Source organism: Stegodyphus dumicola, chromosome 12, assembly GCF_044657685.1.
Source record: "Stegodyphus dumicola isolate Sdum_Otavi_A_Nest chromosome 12, ASM4465768v1".
Taxonomy (NCBI): Eukaryota; Metazoa; Arthropoda; class Arachnida; order Araneae; family Eresidae; genus Stegodyphus; species Stegodyphus dumicola.
Genome location: NC_140779.1, coordinates 58,947,832 through 58,974,982, shown reverse-complemented (window position 1 = coordinate 58,974,982; position 27,151 = coordinate 58,947,832). Strand labels below are relative to the sequence as shown.

The 27,151-nt window shown below is 30.9% G+C and overlaps 1 protein-coding gene across 2 annotated transcripts in view; it reads left to right on the top strand.

The window, feature by feature from the left end:
- LOC118201137 (terminal uridylyltransferase 4-like) overlaps positions 1-27,151 on the top strand; it is a 138,140-nt gene that overhangs the window by 76,880 nt on the left and 34,109 nt on the right. For both annotated transcript variants that reach the window (XM_085827746.1, XM_035373172.2), the window contains 4 exons: positions 7,820-7,916; positions 17,167-17,253; positions 24,622-24,719; positions 24,966-25,127. In XM_085827746.1, the coding sequence (XP_085683872.1) occupies positions 7,820-7,916; positions 17,167-17,253; positions 24,622-24,719; positions 24,966-25,127 (444 nt within the window). The remainder of the gene's footprint in view (positions 1-7,819; positions 7,917-17,166; positions 17,254-24,621; positions 24,720-24,965; positions 25,128-27,151) is intronic.

Genomic DNA, 27,151 nt, shown 5'->3' with positions numbered 1-27,151 from the left:
ACATTAGAAAAAAATTTAAGGTAATTCGATTTGGTTTGGTTAAGGATTACAAAAATTAAGATCAAAGTCTATTGTATTATTGAAATTATGCATTATTTCTTTTCTACTTATAGAAGTGTTTCCTGAAATGCTTTCTTAAATATGACATGATTTTTTTAGCTTCTGAGGCATCTTTTAAATTGAAAACTGTAAGTCAATTTATAATTAATGCTCTATTCGTTCCATTTCAAATTAGAGCACCTTTTAATTTAATAGCGAAATACTTCAAATAGTACTTAACTTTCTCTGAATATTTCTGAAAGGGAATAAAATAAGGATTATTTTTAAAATATTATTTAAAACTTGTAACTGACTTATATAAGAGGAATATATGACTGATAAGGGGAATAATTCTTTTAATTATACTTATTAGATTTTTTTACCCATAATTTCAATAATGCATATTTGAAAACTCTTCTTTATTATTTTCTTAAGTACGCATCTCATAGAAATTGCTTTACAATACCTTTTAACAGATTGCTTTCGAGTATGAACAATTCTTGCTTAAATAGTTTTATAACGTATTTGTAAACAAGATGTCAATTTATGTTTACAATTCAATGTTAAGGTTATTATATATTTAGATAATATTTATAATCATTATAAATTTAGATGCATTTAATAATTAGATTTCTTCACAGTAACTTTCACAGTTATTTATGAATGAATAAATCCTTCATTTCAAATACATTTATAAGTAATTAAATAACTATTTACGTATTTTGTTAAAGGCAGATACGTGCTTTTTGGAAGCACATGCATAAATACCCATACATATTTTTTATTTCCGGCATGTGGAAATCTTTAATTTCTTTGCATTCACTATATTTTTCGAGTAAAGTAATTTACACTAATTTTAAAAAGTACATGTTACAATAATATGTGGATGTGAAAACAATTTATTATATTTAAAACATTTTGGCATTTGGAACATAAAATAAAAGTAGCGAATACTGTATTAAGGGTATCGAAAAATGTATACAATTTTAAAGGTATGGTGAGGTATTTTTCATTCTTTAAGCATAACGTTTTTGCTAAAATCTATATTTTTGTAGTTCAACAGCTTATAAAACAAATTCATAATCAAAATCACTGTTGTTAGTTATCTAAAAATAACAAAGATGTGATTTTTGCATAAATGTCGCTAAACTATACAAATTGCTATTATCCATCATACTAAGAATATTTATTTTATGCGGAAGTTTTTCGATTTGTATAGAACTATCGTGTGTCAAAATACTATCAGAACCCAGTCGAGCGAGCTTCTGAATGTAAACAAAAAACACCCATTTAGTGACCGAAGCTTTGAAACAGTGCTTCACTTCTAGTACTCGTTTGGCCACTCCTTCCTTTCTTACCTCCATGGCAACTACATACAATTTAAAATTGTATAGATTTTACGCTTGGTAGATTTCACATTATAAATGAAAAATAATTTGATTTAGACTGAAAAAATCTGATGCGTACACCACATTGTTTCCTTGTATGGAATATTAAGTTATATGCATTTATCCTGCATTTAATTTAAACTTATTTAATTGAATTAAGTCTACTTCGTCAATAATGCATAAACAACAATAGAATAAATGCACTTTCTAAAATTCACTATTATGTATATACCATATTGATACTCTGGTGATAGGTTCACTTAACTGTGTTACATATCGCTCGTTTTATAGCTCAGAATGCAAAAAAATTAAATCATCTGAATAACTATCTAATCATTGCCACATGTTCTATACAAATACTATAATAAATCTAAAATAATGTATAAAAGAAATTAAACAAATAAAAAAATAAACAGTTTTTCACAAACGATTCAGCACTACTTACCTAATGCACATGTGCTACTCATAAACATTCTCCTCTATCTAAAACAGACTGGAAACAGTATTTTCTGCTAATATGAAATGCTTATTTCCTCGAATTTCATTAGAGATGTATTTCTCATTCAATTAATTCTGTTCCTACTTCGCAGCTAGGCAAAAATAATAAAAACACAAAATATCCTCATTAAAAATTTAAAGATTTAGAAAAACATAAAAACAACAAATACAGTTAAAAAATTAAAATTAAAAAAAAAAATTTCAATTAAAGTTTCAGTTTCTACGCAAAAACAAGCAATTCAGTCAGCGGGCAAGAAGACAGATTTTTCGGTGCACAAAACTTTAGGAAAAATGCATGAGCAGAAAGTTTGTAGCTTTGAGGTCCGGATTATAGATATTTAAAGATTATGGACATCCGGATTATAGATCATTCCGGATTATGGACATCCGGATTAAAGACTTTTTACTGTAATTAACAGAAAAATACTATTAATAATTTACCTGTACTTTAATGGAGTAAATTTAGAGAATGACTTCCTTTGATTAGCATTCAAAACATGAATAACATACTTCAGAACGGAAAGTACAGTGTTTTTATTTATAATTGTTGAGATATTTGTAATCGCATTTTTATTGGTTAAAAGGATTATACTTTTTTGTCAGGTCCGATGCATTCTGAAACTTAATCCTATTTTATTTGTTTATATTTTTTATTTTATTTTTATTTATTTATTTTTTTGATTGGTTGTTTTATGTGTCTTGTTTGTGATTTGTTAGACCATGATCTGCTGTAAAGTTATATATATAACCGCTGTAAACTTTTCTCTCTGTCATTCTGAGTTATAAATTCGATTGTGACACATGACTCTCGGACTGCGTTTCTTGATTTTTGGTAAATATCGTTTTTGCTTCTTCTCCTAGATATGGCCAGTAATAGCGAACCACCTGATAGGGGCAAAATTCCTTGGCATGCTACTTTGAGCGATTATGATATGTGATATATTATCGATATGATAGTGATAATGATTCTACTTATTCGAATTATTAAGGAAAATTGACTATATCCAAAGATATGCCTGTAATTGCTTCAGATGACCCGCCGTGTCAAAGTATAATTGCTACTCTAATTTCTACTAAGAAAAGTAAATCCCAGAGAAAAGAAAAGAAAACCGCAGGAAGTCCTAAGAAAATAGTCGAAAATACTAAGAAATTCAAGCCCATCCCTTCATATTTTGCAGCAGTCGTTAACAACCACAGAAAAGTTTTTTTCTAATTTAACAGAAGCTATCTCTCAAGAATATCTTAATACAGTCAAAAGTTTTTAATCCAGACTCATCGGAACTTCAGCGATTCCGGATTATAGATCATCAGTTTAAATCTGGTAAGATGGCATGCAGAAATTATAAAATTAAAAATATGAAACCATAATTTATGAAATAAAGAGCAATTATGATCTAAAGGGTATCAAAATTTACAAAAGAAAAGCTTAATATTTATTTGTTTACCTTATTAAACATTTCTTTCAATGTAAGTTGTTTAAGTTGCTTCGTTTTATGTGATAATACTTTCTCTTTAATTCTATAAACAGACATAATTTCTTGTTCAGTTACAAAGTTCCGCTGTTCAAGTCCTGTAATTGCTGTGCTGAGAAAACTGACTTGTCAATCGAAATTTTTTCAATTTCACTAACCTCTCTCACTTTCTTCATGCCTTTTTCCATTTTTTGCAGCAATTCCACTTTTTGTTTGATGGACATCGAAACATGCTTTCGCTTTGTAGATCCTTTGGCAGCTCCAGAATCGGAAATTCTATTTGACATAATCAAAAGTTCAAGCTTACTTTTATAAAATTGCTCTAACAGTCTGCAAAAAATAATAAGCCGGATCCAGTTCAAAGATTAAGGAACAACGCAATTTTCAACAATAACTGAAATAGATAATTAGATAATTTTAGCTTAGCTTATACCGATGCTGTAAGTGCAGGCAAAATCACAGATCCAATACCTGTAAATTAAAACCAGATGAAAAACCAACTTGCATTTACTGTCACGAAAATCATGTTTCTTCTTATTGTGGTTGTAAGGTATACAGAAAAAGATTCAATCATTTAGAGAAGATAGTAAAACAAGAAATTCCCACTAAACATGACTTCCCCGAATTCATTCAAGCTTCAGCCCAAACTAATCAAGAAATGCCTAAAAAACGTTACAGTGACAAAATTTAGCAGAAATCATTAACATTTTCAAAGGTCAGAAAACCCTTTATCTCATGAAATCAATAACCATATAGCTCAGAGAATTAAATCAGCTAAATGAAATATGTAGAAACTTTGTCTAGTTTTTCAAGCCATCGAGATTATTTTGAACTTTGCAGATCAAGATTAATTCGCAGCTTCTCTCAAGACGAGCATAGCCGAGCGGCAGAAATCCTCAAGATACAGGTCTTTCCATTGTGGGTTCGGTCCTCAGCCACGCTCATTACAATTTTTGCCAAAAGATGGTGCCACATTTACTTCTCTTCTAGAAACTCTGCACTAGATGGAAAAAAGTATGTTCCATCTTACTGGATTCAACTCATCATTAAAGATACCCTATTTATAATATATTGGTAAAGGCCGATTGCCTCTTAATTGTGTTGACGACATAGACAACATTTCTCTCTGTGTGTATATTTCTTCTTTTTGCTCTATATTAAATGTTTGTTTTTAGAACCACGGCATTTTAAACGTTCAACAATAATACTCTTGTATTTCTGTTGGAAACAGAAGATAAATGGCTGTAAGCTCAATTTATTTTTATGATTTAGCAGTGTTTTAAACAGTGATTTATCAATGTTTCAAGTCATTTAACATTATTATTATTATTGTTATTATGTATAAATAAATTACATATTGCTGTGGATTTAAAAATAATAAATGAGCAGGCATAAGGATGTTATTCTTGATTATTTCAAAGTTAATTAAGTTATCTATTTATTAATTTTACTGTTTAATGCATTTTCAAGCTGTCAAGAAGGGCAGAAATGACCATTTTAGAATTCCTAAATTATTAAATGATGATATGATAATAAAAACATCTCAGAAGTCAGTGTAAAATCATGAAATTGTCAATAATTTATCAAATTTAACTAATCATATTCGTTTTTTTTTAATTACTTAAGTAAGACTTTCTATAGCAAAGTTTTTTTTTTTTCTATTCGACAATTTTTGCTTACTCTCTTTTTACATTTTACTTCTCCAAAAAATTCATCCAGATCATGGTTATTAATTTAAAGTATAGAACCAGCTGGCAACAGACCTTTAAATTCTATTTTAACTAAACACATCCCCGTTTAAACGATACGTTTTGTACCATTTTGCGTCACTCTTTGCCTACAATTTCTCTACAGTGTGAAATCTTTACCTAGTTGCTGCTCAAGATTAGAAAAGACATTCCAAGCTATAAATACTTCTGCAGTTATTACATATCTATTTTCCCTCTGCTTGTTCTGTCTAGGAAAGACATGTCCCCTCGCTAAGTTTCCTTTTCTATTATCTAAAATGTAGAGTGTGTGTATAGAAATTGTGAGGTGCGTTTTAACATCTCCAGTGCTGTACCAATTTAAGCAAAAATGTATCATTGAAGAATTTTTCCTGTTCAAAGTAAAAGTGACGTTTTAACAACCAAGCCAGTTGTGTTTTTTACTCCAGCATCCTTTCTCGGCTCAACCAACGCACTTCCATGTTATACACAACATCACCATATTCAGCTTCCAAATCACTCGTGAATTGTTGAAATTACCTGTATTTAAGTCCTTTAGACCAAATGAAATGAACCACATTTACAACAAGATAAGAATCTACCCTTTTTATGGAATTGAGTTTTTATGTGTAGTCAAATTTTTAATTTTTAAAATTGCATAAGATAAAGTAAAATTTTTGAAAAACTCGCTATTTTTAGAAAATTTTATCTCAAATAATATCAAGCATGTCAATAAAATGTTTTAAATATGAAGAATTAGAGAAAATGAATTTTTCTTATGACAAAAAACTGACAAGGCATTTTTTCCTGAAATAAAATTTTTTTCAATTTTTTTCAAATTCAAATGTGGGACCACTAAAATGCCTTCAGCGGGCCACTTGTGGCCCATGGTTGAATACCCCTAATTTAGAAGTTATTAAAAGTGGGTGCAATCTGTGCTTTATCATATTTGTTCCCCCCCCCCATTGTTATGATTTTATAATTGATGAAAGAGAGGTAAGCCGTGATATGTTGGCAGGACAGCAAGCTATAGCAGGAATGTCACGTGTCTAAGATGAATGCTTGGTTCAAAATGATTTGGTTTTAGTTCACATATAATCGTTATTGGTTAATAAAAAGTTTCAACTGCCAAATTGAAATCTTTATTTGCTGAATTCTATATGCAAGTGTCTGTGTCATAAGTATTATTCAAGAATCATATGACATGGATTAATTTTGAAAACAGTTACTGCTTTTAGGATAGAAGATAAAAATGCCCAAATTAAAATGTAAAGTTAAGGTGTTATTGAAAATTAACTTTGCATTTAGTTAGAATTTTACTTTACACCTTACATATATATGTATGTTACTATTTTAATAAACTTATTTAAAAATATGAGCAAAAATTTAGGACTTTCAGTATGAAAATCAGTTTCACTTAATTTCTTAAGTTTTGAGAAATGTCCAAAATTTCTAAACATTGGAACAGTACTGTGGTAGTAAACCCTTGCGGAACATGATTTTGTGTATACACATTTTATTAATTTTCTCCAATTAATTTGTCCACCATGGGAATTTCAATTTTACATGGTATGCTGCAGAGCACTGGCTGCATTGTGATAATCCTTTTTAATCATGACTGAAAAGGCATTCATCAAACATTCCTTAGAACAGAAAACCTGAGCTTTAAAGTTCTCCTTATTCTCGATAATGCTCCAGGACATAGTGGTGAAGCCTAGGTGGTGAATGCCTATTAGAACATTGTAATCTAAATGTAGAGGTTTTATTTCTTCTACAGAACATCACATCCTTAATCCAACCAATGGATCAAGCAACCATAAAGCATTTAAAGTTTATTATGTCAGACATGTTTACATCTGTATAAATAAAGCACTAGATAAAGGAATACATGACACATTAATGTCATTTTGGAAGCAATTCAGTGCTTTATACTGCATAGAAATGATGAAACTCACATGGGAAACAAAGGAATTCATCAACAATTAATGCTAGCTGACATCAGCTCTGGCCAGAAGTTGTCAACAGTTTCAAAGAATTTTCATAGACTGAAAATGAAGCCAAGGAAATTGTGCAGATTGCAAAGCAATAGGTGGCAAACGGTTTACAGATACGGAAGAAGAAAGCTAAAAAATCATGAAACTGCAAATGAAGAACTGGATGATCTTATAGCACCAATAGATGGTGAAAGCAGCGATAGTGAAGGAGATAAAGAAACTTTAATTTACAAGAAGTTAAACTCATTGTTAAAAAAAGCACAGAAAATTGTCTGGATTTATAATGAAGATTATTCCAAATGAATAAAGAAAAAGGTACTTCATGAGAATTATTGAAAAATTTTGCACTCTTATCGTGAAACATTAATGAATTGTATCAGACATTAGCTCAAGCAAAAATCACTAACTATTTAAGAAAATAATTGTATCGTGTACCTACTTATTAGGCAGTAATAGAAATTCTGTCAACTAACCTTTGCTTCATTTTCCCCTTTTAATTACAATAATGTTTAGGTGTGTGTAAATTGTACATATTTTCTTAATCTGAGCTATACCTAAACCGATCTATAGAAAGTTAACTTTGTGAAACTCAGTTTTGTCATATGTGCAATGTATTAGTTATGTAACCCCCACATTCAGCAAGTGTTTACTATGTATAGTTTTAGTATGCCTAACTTCTTAATTAGCCCAATGAAAAAGTAACTGAATAATTTTTTGCTTAGGGATGCTTAATGTCTCCTACATTAGCGATAGAAGAATTGCCAGAATTAAGTCCATCTTCAATGGAAAAAGTGGATCGTGTTTTGCTGGAAGTTTATGGTATGCTTTGTATTTTCTTTGATTTTAATGCTCTTTTATGTATGTGTCATTCATTAATTTCTAATAATATTTTGATAGTGTGCTTTCTTTCGTTTATTATAATACATGTTTTATCCAATTGCCTCTTTAATTTTGAAATTTCAGCTACTTAAAATCAGTAATATCTTTGCAATTTCAGATGCAATGAAAATATAGAATAAGTGATTGATTACTATGACAAGAAAGTTGCATATAGGATGTTTTAAATTTTAAGTAAAGAATCACTGATTTCTTGTTGGCTACTAAAAGTGTTGTAAGATCTTCATTGGCTTGACTAAGGTTTGATGTTAAATATTTCATTTGTTCTTCTTACATTTCAGCTTTCGCATTTTCCATTGCTTAGTTTTATATTCTTTAATTGTTGTGATAACAACTTCTAGATGTAGCAGTGCACTTCAGTATTCAAAGTACTGTTATAAATTTTGTTCTTAGATATGTAATTTTAGTAGAATTATAAGTAAAATTGTTGTATAATGTAACATGAAAAATCTAAAGAGATGAGCTCTGCCCGAAAAGTAAGAATACAGGGGCAAATCCATTTAACATTGAGTAAATGGGTATCTCGGTAATTTGGCGAGATATCACCAAGGTGACAACAATTTTAGCGACTTATTTTGTCAAGAAATTTGGTGAAAAATCACCAAAATTCACCAAACTCTGGCAACATTCTGGTCCAGTCCTTTTATTGCTATATTAGGTATTGTAACTGAATAAATCTAATTCATCACTATATTAGCTGTTAACCATAACTCAACCCTCATATTGCCTTCCAGTAATTTCATGAAGGAGAAAGTACTAGAAATATTTCGTTGGCCAGTTGAAAACTAATAAGGCCAGAGAGAGCATCTGCTCTCGGTTATTGTTGCTGCGAGTTGTTAGTTTAGTGTGAACTGAGATATCTCTGGGTTAGTTTTCTCTTTCGTGCTGCGCATTGCATTATATTTAATGTTCTTAGTAGTTTAAAGTATAACTACTGCTTGTACTCTGTAATACTGTGAACACCTGTACGAGTATTTCTGTGGTAACTTCTAGAACTTTGAAGTGTTTCACTTGATAAAAATAAATTTTGTAACCTATCATTGAACCTGTATGCCTCAATCTATTAGACACCCGTATGCACACAACAGTACCTTTTGTTATATTGTCCCACCGTATTACCTCCATGGTTACAATTGTCATGAAAAATATATCTGCCTGCTTCCTTGCTAGAAGGCCTGTCCCAGTGATAATCTAACAATGGCTTTTGTGTCCATCTCTGCACAAAGAAACATCAAGCAGACTGTTTGTATTCTTTTTTTTTTTTAATTTGATTGTGAATTGTATATTCTTTTATTTTAAAATTATATTGTCTTACGATTATTTCACCTTTCTTTATTAAAAAATTTAAATAAAAAATTTATTACTATTTAATCTTTTTAAATTATGTCCCCTGAAATTTGAACCTGATGGAAATTTTAAGAGTGAATTCTAGTCTAAATCATATGTATTGTGTTAATTAAATAAATTTTAACACTTAATTCATTTTTCAGATTCATTAGTACAATAATATATATATATATATCTTCAATTGCCTAAGTAAGGAAAAAGTAACATCCTTAGTGAGAATATGTCGACTTTTATGCTGTCTTTGTCTACAAAATAATTATTCTATCTAGAAAAGAGACAGTCTATGGACTTATCTTTTTTCAATGTAGTTTTGAATGTCTGTGTTTCAAAAGCGACTGTAATGTTTTGTGCATTATGTTTAGTAATGAAATTATTCCGACTGTTCAAATATTTAAACATATATGTACTGTGACAATCTTAGTAACATTTATGATTCTTCAACAAGAAACTTTAAACAAAAAACAACACAGGCTGAACTACCAACATTGCTGAATGTTGGTAGTTCAGCCTATGTTTCAAATCTTAGTGAAAGATGGGTTGCTTAGGCATTTTCGTAGATCTTCTTGTGTGTAATATGAATGCAATTTAGTTTCTCTTTAAAAAGGCACACCTTAGAAAGAATACTTTAATGCACTTTTCAATTCAAATCTCAATTCTGAAAGTGTACTCCTTCCTCAGCAATTTACACAAGTGAATTACAGCCTTTAAGTATGAAAATAATTCTGGCATTTAAAATTAAGTACAGAGGATTGTTGCTCATGTGAATATTATCTAGTCTAAAAATAAAATCTTTCAACTGTGACTGAAACTGAACACTTGTGATGCAGTGTAGTTGGATCCGTATTCATGGAATGAAATTTTATGTAACACTATCAGCAGTTTTTAAAAGCAAGGTTGTTACAAAGTACAGTTGAATGCAGTTTGTATTTTGTCATGGAGACTTGTAACTAAGATATTGTGTAAGGATGAAATAAAATTTCCAGGTCTAACAGTTTTTGAATCCTTTAGCTACTGATACAAATTTGTCGACTTTCAAGATACAACTTGATAATGAAGTAGTGTTCTATTGCTGAAGAAGTGTTCTACATTGTTAATGAAAATGAAATACAACAAATCATTTGAATTTTGAAATTTCAGCTACTTAAAATCAGTAATATCTTTGCAATTTCAGATGCAATGAAAATATAGAATAAGTGATTGATTACTATGACAAGAAAGTTGCATATAGGATGTTTTAAATTTTAAGTACAGAATCACTGATTTCTTGTTGGCTACTAAAAGTGTTGTAAGATCTTCATTGGCTTGACTAAGGTTTGATGTTAAATATTTCATTTGTTCTTCTTACATTTCAGCTTTCGCATTTTCCATTGCTTAGTTTTATATTCTTTAATTGTTGTGATAACAACTTCTAGATGTAGCAGTGCACTTCAGTATTCAAAGTACTGTTATAAATTTTGTTCTTAGATATGTAATTTTAGTAGAATTATAAGTAAAATTGTTGTATAATGTATAAGAGATAACAAAGAAATTTGTAATAAAACATGAAATAGAAGATGGGAATATTAAACAACTTTCCCTTTTTGGGAGATGTGAAGAGAGAGTGTAATTTTGATAGGAAAATCTTTGAAACAAATGCAGATTTTAATATTGTATTTCTTTTCTAGATGATAATTTATTTTGTAAATTATTATGTAATAAAATATTTTTAATTTATTCATTTTACTGAGATTTTCCAACTGAGGCAAATTTATAATTATGTTTCATTGCCTATTTGTTTGTTTATAGCATCGGTTCTCAACCTTTTGAGTAAAGCATACCATCTAAACAAAAATTGAAAAATTTTAGTACCACCACTCCATTTTACAATGATTATTTTTCAATTTCTGAGTAGAAATATTTAAAAAATATATATTTTTCTATTAGCACAACCTATTGGCTATTTGCATTAAATATGCACACATAAAAAATTATAAATTTAAAATTGGTTACCATTTTAATTATCAAAGTCATAATACTTTAATTCTAAAATTTAGTGTGAAATTTAGGCCTGTTTAAAAGAGAAGATTCTTTGTGTCTGGTCTTATTTTTTTAACTTTAACCATAAATTAAAATGCAATTTTAATTTTGTTTTGTAATTCTTTTTCAAATAAAACATGGAAGAAAATACTTGTTCACACAAATAGGTTGTGTAAAAAGGCAATAAAATTTAACAGCTTTACTTGAAAAGCCTTTAAATTCTTTTTTTTTGGTCCAGCCAAAAGTTAATAAGCGTGTTATTTTTTAAATCTTCAGTTAGAGTTCGATCACAGTAAATTTCTATCAATTTTTCTATTTCTTCACTAGATGTGTGAATTTAATAGTTAAAAATACTTTGTTTCTTTGCATACCACCTATTTTTCTCTTGTGTACTACTAGTGATATGCTTATCACCGGTTGAGAATCGCTGGTTTATAAAATTGTGTGTGTTAAATTGAGACATGTTTTAATTAACCTCAATGTTTAATTAATTAAATTAAGTTGGGTAATTAAGGTTAATTTATGCTTAATACAAAATCTGTAATATAATGCATAGGTCAGGGTTCGTACGGTCCTTAAAAGTCCTTAATTTTTTCAAAAATGATTTTTGGTCCTTAAAAGTCCTTAATTTTGGCCAAAATGAATAAACGGTCCTTAATTTTGCTCATTTGACATTTCTTATCATTTCTAATGATTGCCATTCTAAGTGTGAATTACGATTTCTCATGAATATGGAATTAAAATTACACGGCTCTTAACCAATCTGTTGGCGGATTTGCGTTGCAAATGATTAAAAAAAACCAATTAGCTACCCGAACGAAAGTATCGGTGTCTGATTGGCTATTCACCCAATCTTTCGAAACAGGTGTTATCCATAAATTTAGGCAGATTGTGACGAAAGCGTGAAGCCGGAAGTTCTTTAAGAGGCGAAAGTGATGATGAAGGTGCTCGAGAAAAAAAAGGGGGGGATTCTGAAAATATTTGCCAAAATTATAGCAATCCCAAGCTGGAAGGCCACAACCCTTCCGACGCCAATAGGAACGAGATGCCTGGAAAGTGCATTTTCAATAAACTGTGGCTTCATCAAGCTGACTACTAAGACTGGATATTGATGGATGGCAATCCTTAAATGTGGTCTTTGTCTGACACAAATTGAAATTTCTAGAATGGGAGAGTCAGCACTGAAAATTCACATGAAAATTAAGTTTCGTTTTATCATTTCAATTTGTTTTTACACAGTTTTGCTTAGCTTAATTTCCGTGTTTGTTTCAATTAAGCCATAAATTAATTTTTATCACCTTCTATGGAGTTTATTCTCTTTTGCACATACTATATGTATGGGATATCGGGATTATAAGTTTATTTCTGCAGAGGGTTTGTTATCGATTTCGCGGGAAATCTGTTTGCTCCATTTCGATTTTAGGTCACCAAGGGCAAATTCGGTAACGCTAGCCGAGAAAAAGTGCAGTTCGGAAATACGTTTTGAAGCTTCAATAGACAATTAAGTATTTGGTTTAAACCTATGTTGTTGATAGTAATGCATAATTTTTGCTAAATGGCGATACAATTATTAGTTGAAAATAACTAACTAATTAAAAAATTTTTAATATTTTTAAAGCTGAAAACAACTAATTGAAACTAATTTTCCTGAATTAACTAGACGCAAAATTAACTTTCATGAATTACTAAAGGTATTGGGTAGAAGTTTAACTGAAAATATACATTCCGTATTATATATATATATATATATTTATACAGTACAAAGTCCGAGGTCTGGACTCGTTGGGACTTCGGCGATCCCAGATTTGAGATTTTTCCGGATATTAGATTATTTTAAATCTACTAAGATGGCACGTAGAAATTATAAAATTGAAAATATGAAATCGTGATTTATGAAATAATGAAGCATTTATGATTTAAAGGGTATCAAAATTTACAAAAGAAAAGAGCTTAATATTTATATGTTTACTTTATTAAACATTTCTTTCAATGTGAGTTGTTTGATTTGTTTTCTCTGCTAATACTTTAGACTAATACTATAGACATATAATTTCTTGTTCAGTTATTAAGTTCAATTGTTCAAGTTCTGTAATTGCTGAGTCGAGAATTCCGAATAACTTGTCAATCAAAATTTTTTCTTGTTCAGTAACCTCTCTGTTACTTTCTTCACTATCGGTAGCTGTATTTTCTGGATTTAGAGCCATACTACAGATTTCGCCCTCCGCTAATTGATTGATGATTGGGCATTGTCATCGCAATGAAAAACTTCTGTTTAACTTCGCTAAATTCTGCCGCCTGGTGCGGCCATGCGAGATCTGGCGCTGGTTCTTGCTTTATGTGAATAACAAATTAGTTATTCTTAATTCAAATAGCACTAAATATAATCGTTTGTGCTATGAGTATCATTAACAAAATCTATTTTTAGCATAAGGAAAGAAATTTCTGCTAAATCTCCCCTTGTCAACATTTTAGCGCATTAAACTTAAATCTGTAATCGGATAATAATCTGTTATTTGGCGTCGCTGCATGACTCATCACTCAAGTTCTCATCTGTTGATAAACATGCGGTGATGAAAGCAAAATACAATAAATAATGATTCGCGATTTCGGCATCAAGGATATAAAATATTAGTTGGTGTAAAATTAACAAATGTTTCGGTTTGAGATTATGCCAAGCAGATACGCAGCTGTGGAGTCAAGTTACTAATCATACAAATTTATGCTAAAATAATTATTTCTTCAATAATGAGATATTTTATTTAGCGCCAAACTGAGATTAAGAATCGGGATTTCTGGCATGTTTTTTTATGATGAGGAAAAAAATCTAATGCGCGTGCATAAAGCATACCTCTTTCCTTCAAAAAAGCCCTAAAAAATTGGTTGGTGGTGGCTTTGAGGTCCGGATTTTAGATCATTCCAGATATTGGATGTCCGGGTCTCGGACTTTGTACTGTATATATACATCTTTCAAAATATAACTTACCAGTATGGATTCACTCTTTTAAAATAATTCTACTTTAATTAAACTTAGGAGATAATATAATCAATTAATCAATATTGTTTAGGAAATAAATTATATATATATATATATAGTAAAAAATGTATATTTTCACTATTCAAGTATTCACTGTGACAAGTATTCTTATCTTGTCACATGAACAGGCCTCTGTGGAAAGGGGCTTCTCTGTAAATAAAGCAATTGAAATTGAAAATTTAAGTGACTCATCATACATTTTTCAACGCACAGTATTTGATTACATAAAATTTTCTGGAGGTGTTCTTAATATCGAAATTAATAAAGGAATGAGATCAGCAGCAGCTTCTGCAAGAAGTGGAGTTCGTTATTTATTATTTAGAAGTTCAGTATTTAGAAGAACAAAAATCTTTAACTAAATCTGAAAATTCAAAGAGGAAAAGAAATATTATTGAGAAGAAATTGATTATATGAAGCAGAAGAAAAAATTTCTTCAAAGGGACATTAAAGATATTAATGAAGAAGTAGATGCTTTAGCAGATGAATCTGAGACCAGCAGGAACATTGATTTGTTTATCAAAGCAAATGAACTTAGAAGAATAGTTAAAGAAAAGGAAATAGACATAAATAAATTAGATGTTAAAATAGCTGAAAAGATTTCAGATTTAAAAAAAGTACAAATGTTTTGTATCTTTTATTGTACAGTTTATTATTCTAGTATCTTTCAAAAAAACCAAGGAAATAAATTGTATGTTTACAAATCAGTTATTTTAATCTGCAAAATATTCTTACATTGTCATTATAATAGTAGTTGACTGTGTTTAAATAAATATCAAATAAGTTAAATAATAATCATGTAAATCTCTAAAATAGTGACTGTTATTAGTGTAAAATACACTTATACATGTTTTTCAAGAAATTATGTTCCTAATTTAATGTTATCTACTTCATAACTTGTAGGGAGTTAGTTTAATTTTCAAAATTGTTTTATGGTAAGTATTAAATTAAATTTAATAATAGTGCATAATACACGAAATTACAAGCATGAAGTCGGTTGTATGGATAATTGCTTTATTCTATTCTTTTTTTTTTTTTTTTTGTTTGCTGTTAGGTCCTTAATTTTTTCTTTGATGGTCCTTAAAAGTCCTTAATTTTCATGTAAGGAAATGTGTACGAACCCTGTAGGTACCATGTGTCATTGGTCATAAATAAAGGGATAGTGGATTGGGGGAAGAATGACTGGGAGGTGAGAAGTGTTGGTTTGTGCTAAGATTAATTTTAAGTTTAAAATTTGTGGACGAGGCCTGAACCTGCACGCATTACAGCTATCTTATCATGCTTTCACGTTACAATCAAGTTACGAATAATAACTTGATTGTAATTTAATTTAGGAGTAGGGAAGTAAATGATTTACATAAGTCATTGGTATAGGATGTTACAGGGATGGGGGAGCAAGAGTAAAGAGGTAGTGATGGTATGTGCTCAACAAGGAGCCATAAATGGTTACAACATGGGGATGAGGATGTGGTGGGTTGTGCATTTACACTCCAAATTCCATTTTGACTGTGACAATGGACATTGGCTGAAAGGATTATAAAGAGACTGGTTTTAAAGCTCTCTCTCTTACCTTTTGAGTATTACACTTGCATGCATGCATGAAGGCTGCAAGACATGTCTAGTTACTTTTCGTTCCATGCTGGTTTGCCGACACAATTTTTTTTCAGCAAGTCCTTGTGCTTCTTCATATTCTTATTTTCTTATCTCTGAAAATGTTGACCTAGCAGTGCATTCTGTTAAAAAAATAACTGGACATTTTTATTCTTATCGAATCCTACGGTACCCTGCAAGCATGATAATGACATTTAATTAGTGACTTTTGCGATATTTCAAGATTTCACTTCCTTCAGTGTCCTGTTCTTCTACAATACACTAGCAAATGTCATTATGTGACTGTTGTTATCTAGGTTTCTTGTGACCAAATATGTGTCTAAATTTAAACTACAACATTAATGTTCTGAATAAATACATGTTTCACAGGTAAGATAATACACATTCTTTTTTGGTGCTATACATGGGTAAGTTAACATTTATCTTTAATCCAATTTTAGATTACCAGAATCAGATTTATATATTCTCTTCTATTCAGGTTATTGTTGATCTGAATGCAGGCATGGTAAAAATCAAATTCTGAATAATCTCTTCTTTTTGGTTTATTATTGGTATAAATTTTACAACATTTTACTACTGAGATTCTTAAATTTCACAACTGTGTTCAAGGAAGCAACAAGAAATGCCAGTATACCCTGCCTTTTTTCTGTGCTTAAGTTGCACCTTTTATATTGAGAATAAGCCTCTGAGTGTTATTATTATTATTTTTTAAATTATAAATGCTTTTATAATTTAATTTTTTAAATTATGAGTGTTTTTGTTATATACTCTTTGAAATTATGCCTCCTGAAAGTATTATTAAATTTACCACAACACCTGGGTGTATAATTGGTTCTTTATCTTGTGTAATATACATGACCTATCTTTATAGGAAAGATTGTTAGGATGCCTGGGATTCCAAATGGCTGTTTTATGGGAAGAATAATATACTATGTGTTTTTAAATTTCATACTTTGTTGTAAATAATAATGTAATCTAACATTTATTGTATGTTTGTTCCAGTGAACCTTGATTTAATCAATATTCCCATTGACTGTGTGCGATTCATTATATCTGAATTCTATGTTGTACAAGCCTTGAAACTCTGGTTGCTATTGTTGTTGATATAACGTATAATGGTACTTAAGCCATACAAAAAGTGCATTACTTTTTCTGTCTGTGTTTTAGAAAACTACATTCTTCCAGAGAAAAAAATAGTTCAAAGAAAGGCTTTTGTTCAGAATTTAGAAGTTTATGTGAAAAAAGTCTTTCGTTGTAAGTATTACTGGTGAGCTATTTATTTCTAAAATGTTTTTATTACAAGTTTAAGGATAAATTTTCAAATTCTTGAATATTCTGTTTCATTTTTTGAACAGTACTATACAAAAACCTCTTGTTATGGTATAATTAATAAACTACTAAATATAGCATCACTTCTGTTCAGAAGAAAAATTGAATTCAAATCAGTTGCTCCAAAAATAGTTTCAGTTCTCCTAGACTGTCATCTTCAGTAATCAAGGATTTTTGATGGTGTCATCTGACCAACAATTAGGATTCAGATTCATAAGAATTTTTTTTTTTTTTTTTTTTTTTTTTTTTTTTTTTTAAAGTTTGCTGTAGCAAAATAGGATTTTTTTCTTTATGGTCTTCAGTAATCAAGGATTTTGGGTAGTGTCATCTGACCAAGGATTAGGATTCAGATTCGCTGGAATGTTTTTAAAGTTTGCTGTAGCAAAATATGTGCCTAATTCATTTAATTAAAATAAAATAAATTTAATGTTACATTGTGTTTTGATTACATTGTGATGTGAACTGTTGAATAAAAATTGCTATTTTATTTGGAAATTGAAAGTATTCTTACAAATAATACTGTTTTGTAGTTCAAAATTATTTATTTGTTGTTTATTAATAAATGAAATCCCATTATTTCGCCAAGAGTAATTGATGATGATGAATCAATTGAATAATTTTTGGGGATGGAAAAGTTTATTTTATTGATTCAGTAAGAATTAAGCTTGCAGTTAGTGGGATCTTAGTGCATAATAGGCATCTTAATGTTTGGCTGTTGATATATATGAGGATCAGTCAAAAAGTTAGTTGCACTGCTTGAGAAAACAAAACAAGATAGAAATTTTACAACAACTTTATTAAATATTTTGAATGAATCTTAAAGTTTCATTAAAAATCTACTTTTCAATCTAATTACTTCCATTATTTAAGCATTTGTCATGGCGTGGCACAAGTTTTTTTATGCCTTCTGCAAGAAATCCCGTTCAATGCCCGATAACCATTCTCGAGTTGCAGTTTTCACCTCATCATCCGAGTGCTATTGTTGCTTTGAAAGTTCTGCTTTCATGGGGCCAAAAACATGGAAGTCACACGGTGCGAGGTCTGGGCTACTTCCCACCTAAAGTTTTTCAGAAGGTTACACGTTTGTTTTGCTGCATATGGTCATGCATGAGCACAACGTCTTTGACAGTTTACCTGGCCATTGATTTTTAAGTGATTGATGCAGTTGTTTTAATGTTTTGCAATAAGAAGATGCATTAATTGTGACACCCTTCAGCATGAATTCTGTATGCACCAAACCTTCTCTGTCGAAAAACAGCATCAGCATCACCTTTTCCGCAGATGGAATAGTTCGACATTTTTTTCAAATTGGGGATGTGGAATGCTTCCACTCAAGGAAAACTGCATTTCATTTCAGGTGAGAAGTGGTGAATCTAAGAATCATCTCCAGTCATAATTTTGTGCCAAAACTCATTTCCTTCCTTTTGGTAACGTTACAGAAATTTCAATGCACTTTCAAAACATTTTTCTTTGTGTTCCTCCATCAGTAGATGGGGCACCCATCAAGCACAAACTTTATGAAGTTGAAGGTGATTGGAAATAATATTATGCACATTTCCATGAGAAATATCCAATTCATTAAAGATTTCATGTGTGGGTTTGTTTGCAAGAATGCGTTCATTCATGTGAGCAGCAATTTCAGAATTTGATAGTCTTTTCTCACGCTCAGTGTCATCAATATCTGTGCGTCCGTTCTCAAACATGTTCCACTTCGCAGTACCTTGCAGTGACATTGCATTTTCACTGTAAACTTCATGCAACTGCTAATAAATTTCATAGTAGTTAAACCTTTTGACCCATTAAAAAATTAATTGCTGCACGTATTTCCAGGTTGGATGCCATTTGCAACTGTCGAGACATGTTTAGGACTGATTATCAAACAAACTAAAATTGCCTCATGAAAGCCGTCACAGAATACAGCTAAATGTCTCAAGTGTTGCCAGACAGTTTTATTAAAATGGTCTTTGACAAGAAATTTTTATGAAGGGGTGCAACTAACTTTCTGACTGACCCTACATATTAACTTTGCAAAAAGATGAAATTTCTGCAATCATATGCTCACTATATTTATGCTAACTGTGCATTTAAAACACCAAATGCATTTAAAATATTTAAAAGTTTTATACCTCTATTTTTTTTTTTTTAAATTCAAAAGGCCTTTTTAAACCTCAGTTTTTCGTTAAATCACTCTTGCATTACATATTTTTTTATGTTTGTGTTCACTTTACAAATAAAGAGATGCCACAGTTCCAGTTAACTGAAGAGAAAAAGCTATCGTCACATGGAAAACAATTGGGAAAGTTACGCGTCAACATCAGAAGTTGGAACGATGAAGAATATTGGTCTAAAAACCAAACAACCTAGAAAATAAACAATTCGAGTGTCCTTTGTCAGAAAAAGAAGAGCTGACATCATGGGACAAACAAACCCTTTGGGGCAACATTAAAATCTAAGCTCGTTCCAATTTATTATTATTTCCTGCAATCATCCTTGAGATTGATTAAATTTTTAAAGCTCTCACTTGAAGAGCTGATTGTTATTAATTGCTATTTTTCCTTGTCTTTTCTTTTGTGTTTATTTCCTGTTTGTTCATAGTATCAACCTTGTATTTAGTTTTTATTTTGTTAGTAATATTGGTTATGAAGTAACTCAGCTGCACACTTCTGAAGTACCAGAAATTTCACCTTGAAGTGTTATAGCAAAAGAGTAAAGAAAGAAATCTGTTAAAATAAACATTTGTAAGGGACTGTAACAAAATTATGTAATGAGATCTTTGAAACCCGTTATATTGATATGTTTTAATCAGAACAACTTAATAATAGGGCCCACCAGCGGCCGAGCGGTAACGTCACTGAACACTGGTAGTTCGGTCCGAGGTTCAAATCCCACGAACAGGCTGGCTGCATGGGTGTTTTATTGGTTTTCCCCATGTGTAACGTGTATACTAGCCAGTTTCCCTTAGAAAGTCCTCCATGAAGGCATCCCTCCCCGTAGGCAGATAGCCCTAGTGTGCTTTGCCATAATTAAATACACCACACCAGAACAACTTAATAAGCCTAATAATAGAATTCTGCTTTTAGCATCAGCACTGCTTTGACTTTTTTAACAAGAAAATCTTGTTTAAAAATAAAAAAAACAAGAAGTGTTATATTGTTGAAGTGTTAAAGAAAATCTTTGTTTGAATTTAATAGTTATGCCAGGAAATATAAATGGATGGCTGGTCATTCTTTTATTGGGTTGGAAAGAAAGAAATTTCTGTTTTTTAGTTTGAAATAAGACTGAATTTTTTCTATAATAAAAAAGGAACTTTAATCAGTCAAATATCTTCCATTCTGTTCGATATCCTTTTACCATCTTTCTGGTAATTTCATGATTCTGCACGCATAGAATTTCTTTTCTTTATCAGCAAAAAATTCAACCAAGTGCAGTTTGAGGTCGTCGTTATTACTGAAATTTTTACCATTTAAGAAGTTGTGTAAACTTTTGAAATAAATAATAATCCAGTGGTGCAAGGTCAGGGCTGTATGGGGAGTGGGGTGCAACATCACTTCCCAACCTAGCTCCAGTAGTTTTGTATGTGTCGCTAAAGATGTATCGGCCCTGGCATTGTTGTTGTAGAACACAATTCCTTTCCAATTTGCCAGTTCTGTCCTTTACTGTTTGATTGCTTCCTCCAATTTAATAAGTTGTTAACATCTGTAACGGTAACTATCCGAGTCTGTAACAGTAAATATCTGAATTGATCATTTGTTTGCTTGGAAGCAGCTCAAAATATCGAAATTGATAGCATGATATTTTTTTGATGCAGTTTAGATTTCAGTATGATTTATTTCTGATTCATCATGCTTACACTGTGATCTTTTTCAATTAATGTTATTGTAGATGATCCATTTTACATCATCAAAGATATCTCATTTGAAGATAGGAAAACGTAATTTAAAAAATCTGGTGTGTACACCACATGACTTCCTTGTACGGAATATTATACACATTTTTTCTTGCATTTCGTTTAAACTTATTGGATTGAATTAAATCTACTTCGCCAACAGCGCATAAACCACAATAGAATAAATGCATTTTTTAAAATTCACTCTAGTATTTGTTTACCATAGTGACACTCTGGCACTTGATTCACTTAACAGTATTATATTTCGTTCATATTATAACTCATAATGCACAAAATTTATATCATTTAAAGAATAGAATTATCTAATCGTTGCCACATGTTCTATTCAAATACTATAATAAAGCTAGAATGATGTATAAAAGAAATTAAGCAAACAAAACACACACACACAAAAAAAAACAGTTTTTGACAGACAATTGAGTATTTCTCATTCAATTAATTCAGTTCTCACTTCGCGAGAAGGCAAAAATATATAAAAACACAAAATATCTGTATTAAAAATTACGAAGTAAATCTTAAACACTTATTTCCTCGAAAAAATTCTAGAAAGGATTAAGCATGATTTAATTGGCAATAATAAATGAATGCGTTATCTTTGTTGTTGCAGAGCTAAGTTTCTCTAGATTGGCAACAAATCCACTAGTCTGCTGTTTCAAATGTAAACAATCAATGGCAGCCGTAAAAAAAAAAGGCTTAGCGGCACTTAAACAACTTTAAAATTGTTGATAATTCTAAAAATATTGCACACAGATTTACTAAAGGCATAAAAACCTTAACCGGAAGATAAAAACAATATAATTCAATCATTTTTAAAGCAAAAAATTTACTATTTACAAACATATAAGAGTAAAGAAACTGAGATCACTGAGCCGGGTAACAAAGTGGATATATATATAAATATATTTATATACGTTTGGTGCAGCCAATTGCAATCAAAATACAAAGTGCACATCTACATGTTATAGCAACCCTATATACAAAATTTCAACGTTCTGAGGCTACTCGTTTTTGAGTTATGCGAGATACGTATGTACGTTCATACAGACGCCACGAAAAATTCTCTTCAGAATTAATTTTAAAGTAGTTTTATAATCTTTTGGAGGAAATGAGTCTTTTATTCTGTCCTTACATACAGATATCATGCAAAAACATTGTTAAATTGCATTCGATAGTGGTCAAAATGGATATTTTCATTGAAATATGCTGCCTGAAACTTTTTGCGATTGCAATCTTCCTATTTATTTCATACAAGGAAGTAAAAAAGAAATTGCTTGAAATTACATTTGAAATGCATATCGCAAATTTTAATTTGTTGTGATAAGTGAATTTCTTTAAAGTGCTTGATATTTGTACTACAAGCCTGTGACATCTTATATGATTTTCATTTGTTTCAATTGATACATTTAACTTTTAAATTTTTTGCAGTCTCTTGCATATCTCTGTGACTATTCAATTCATTTATAACTTTAATTTTGACATTATTGTCTTTAGAAGGTCAGTTAGAATGTTGGTAATTTTCTAGTGAAAAATCTTCAGAATGAAATTTTTTAAACCTATTCTGACACATGCTTTCTGTTAAGCAATCAAAACCATAAATTTCATGTATATCTTTGCAAGAAAGGAAAGACAGTTTTAATATTGTCTTTCCTTCCTTTATGTAATGAAAAAAGTAAAGTATGTCAGAAATGTTTATTTTTGCACCCCATGTTGAAATTGACTGTAAACTAGCAGTGGTAATTCAAAATACACAGAATTTGTTTCTGTAGCAACCTAAAAGTGTCAGCTGTCAAATCTCAAAGGAAAAAAAAAATTTTGATAGAAGGATGACAAAAACGAATGTAATACTATGTATGAGGGCTATCCAGAAAGTAGATTACGTTTTGGAATAAAAAAATAAGCAAAGTATAGGAAACAAATTTTATTATATACAGATGAAAGCCACACTCAAATACTACTTTTCTACATAGTCACCATACAAATTAAGGCATTTATCGTAGCGATGTACGAGCTTGGAAATTCCTTCGTCGAAAAATTCGGCCGCCTGCGCCTTCAACCACTTCGTTACCTCTTCTTGCAGCTGTGCGTCGTCATCAAAACGCTGCATAGCCAGCCACTTCTTCATTGCTGGGAATAGGTGGAAGTCGCTCGGTGCCAGGTCGGGACTGTACGGCGGATGAGGAAACAACTCCCACTTAAAAGATTCAAGAACTTTACGAGTGACATTTGCCGTGTGGGGCCGGGCGTTGTCGTGAATCAACAAGATCTTAGAGCTCAACATTCCTCTGTGCTTGTTTTGAATTGCTCTTCTGAGTTTTTGGAGAGTTTGGCAATACCTTTGAGAGTTTATTGTAGTGCCTCTTTCCAGGAAGTCCACCAAAATTACACCTTTTCTGTCCCAAAAAACGGTCGCCATCATCTTCCTTGCCGACATTGTTTGCATGCATTTCTTGGGTTTTTGGGGAGAACTTGTGTGCCCCCACTGCATTGATTGCAATTTCGTTTCACAGTTCACATGTTTCACCCATGATTCATCACCAGTAACGATGCGATCGAGTAAAGAGTCACCATCCTTATGGTAAGTGTCCAAAAAGTTCAACGCTGCAGCCATTCGCTGATTTTTGTGGTCCTCTGTCAAGATTTTTGGAATCCATCTTGCACAAAACTTGTGGTAACCAAGCTTTTCGCTGATGATTTCGTGCAACAAACTTCGCGAAATTTGTGGAAAACTCAAAGAAAGTTCCGTTATTGTGAAATTTCGATTTTCACGGACTTTAGCATCGACTTTTTCGAGAAGTTCGGCGGTCACTATGCTGGGTCTCCCACTTCGATCTTCGTCATGAACATTGGTTCGGCCATTTTGAAATCTTATGACCCTCTGACGCACTCCACCTTCAGTGATAATGTTGTCCCCATACACTTCACGAAGCTGCCGATAGATTTCTATCGGTTTACAGTTTTTTGCAGTCAGAAACCTTATTACTGAGCGCACCTCGCAGCTCGCGGGATTTTCAATTAACGCAGACATTTCAAACCGTCACAGTATCTGAACGGAGCACAGCACGAACCTCTCACTAGCACGGCTAGATGCAGACTGAGCTGCGCAACGCTCTGACCCCAAGATGGCCGCGCTAGCCCTGCCCCTAGCGGACACAGACGGAAACGTAATCTACTTCCTGGATGGCCCTCGTATTTGTACAAACTGAAGTTACTTTCTTGCCAACCTGTTAGAATAAGTTTTAAAACTAGGCCTTTTCTTGTTTATTATTAATGTTAATAATTTTCTTTAAGAAACAAAAACCTGTACCTGTGAAAAAAATCGCTCAACTATCTGTGTTTGGTAACCTTGAATTTTTAATTTTAAATGATATAAATTCTTTTTTAACTAGATGCTCAACTGACACTTTTTGGATCATCAGCAAATGGATTTGGATTCAAAGCTAGTGATTTGGATATTTGCATGATTTTAAAAAACAGAAGGAAAGAGGTAATGCTGTAGTTCAGATAATTTACAGTTTAGAATGTTCATAGAAATTCTTTAATTATATTTTTTGCTATTAATATTTTTCAGATCTTTTAGTATATGCCATTAATTATATTCAATAACTATTTAATTCCATTTTTAAAAATAGTTAAATATTTAACAGAGTTCATGTGTTCTATAACTGACTGAATCTGCAGAATGCAAATTTATTTATTTATTTATTCTGAAATTATATCTTTTCTGTTTCAGAACACCAGTCCTCGACAAATCCTTATGATTCTTAGAAACCATCTGCGAAGAAATAAGGAGTTTAAGAATATACTGGTTGTATGGAGAGCACAAATACCAATTATCAAATTTTACTGCATTCCTAGTAGATTTAGATGTGAAATCAGTTTGTATAATATATTGGTATGTAACATATTTAATAACTTCTGTTTGTTTGTCTTAATAACATACATATACATATTATACACTGCTTGAAGGTAAACTTGAGTTGTCGAAAATATCTATACGTACTGTTTTCTTTCTTTACGCCATATGAATAATTTCAGTGCTTGCCTCATATTCATTTTTGTTTTTTATTAAATTCTCATAAATGCATGAAAAGTAATTTTTTCTGTATAAATACTTTATTATTAATATATCTCTTATAAATATAATACGAATATTTTATGTTCCTTTCAAATATAATAATTTCTAAAAATAAAGCACATGGTTTGTGATACACCACAATTTTTTGTGCTGCCGTAATTTGTATCAATCTTTATCGTATTTTTATGTCACTAAAGGCTGGTTATCAGACTGTTGGACATGCATTTATATATGCAACACTGTGGGTTGTAGTATTTTAATTGAGGCATTCAAAATTCACATATATGCTTATTCTTCTGAAAAGTTATTGCTAAGGAAAATGAGAACAACAGAGCGCTTAGTTTGCATTGATTAAGATTGATTTAAAGCTGGGCAAAAGTGTTCAAGACCTACATCATTTCCATATGTAGGTGCACTTCCTGACCCATTCATAATTATTCATGAAACTGTCCTAAGCCACAGAATTAATGATAACATCACTGACTGGCAATTAATTGCATTTCAATTTCTATAATTTTAAGTAATTTGTAAATAGATAAATAGCAGCTTGAAGGAAAATATTTTTAATATATTAACCTGCATTATAGAGATTTCTTTTTCTTAGTATCTTTATTTGGTGTTGTCCTCTTTTAATTGTCAGTTGTTTCAAAACTGAAAAAGATCCTAATATCATTTGTAAAATTTCTTAGCTTTGACTATTTTAACAATTTGTTTTGCTTTCTGATTGATTTTAGGCTGTATACCCAGGTTGCTGAGTATGTTAAACTATCACTTAAAACTTATGTTTTACCCCCCCCCCAAAAAAAAAGTAAGAGGGAGAGGAAAAAACCAATAGATTAAAAATTAGGCCAAATTAAAGGATGGATGACATGGACAGTAGTTACATCTAAACTGAAGTGCTATAAAATTCTGAAAGATCAGTGTTAAGAAAATATGCATTTAAAGTTTTGAGAAAAAAGCAGCTTTGGCATGGCATAGATCTTGAGTAAAACTCTATTGATTTCTAAGGTGATTAAACAGAGAAGAATATGGTATTGGTGCAAAAATTTTGTTGCTGAAGAAGAGGCACCTATGTGTGATCACCAGTGAATTCGATAGGGTTTTATTCAGAATCTGTGTCAAACTAAGTTTGCTTCTTTGCCTGTTTCTAAATTTTACATTGGTGTGTTTCTCTTCTAACTTAAACAATATGCATGTTGAATTCTGACGTCTGATATATACTGAAGACTTCTTTGAGGGAGGGGGAATAGTATTTATGTGCACAAAGTGTTGTGTTTAAATTAATATTCAGCAATTAAATGCATACCTATTTTTAAGAAAAATAAAAAAATAGGTTGAACCATCAGTTAAATCAGTTTCTTTTAGCTTGTTTGTTATATATAAGTGGAATGATGACATTGTATATACTATTTCTGCATTAGAACATATTTCAAAAGAAGCTTATTTTAATTTGGGTGTCATTCAGAAGAAAATAACAGTATGCAATATACTGAAAAATATATTATGTAGGAAGAAATTAGAAGTAACTACAAGCATAAGCAAGCAGTGGATATAAGTATAGGCAGATTATTTTTCATGTGACTATGAGTGTTATAGATCCTTAAAACAGTTCTCTCTCTTCTTTTTTTAATACATATATATATTGATTATTATATATTTGATTTATATATATATATATATATATATACTCTAAAGTCGCTTTAATTATTCATTTTCCCTTTGTGTGTGTGTTTGCATGTGTGTGAGGGGAGAGCATACTACCTATTACTGTAACAATAGTGATATCCTTCTTCAGATTTCTTGAAATGGTCTGTGTTCTTTCTATAAATAAATAAACTTGT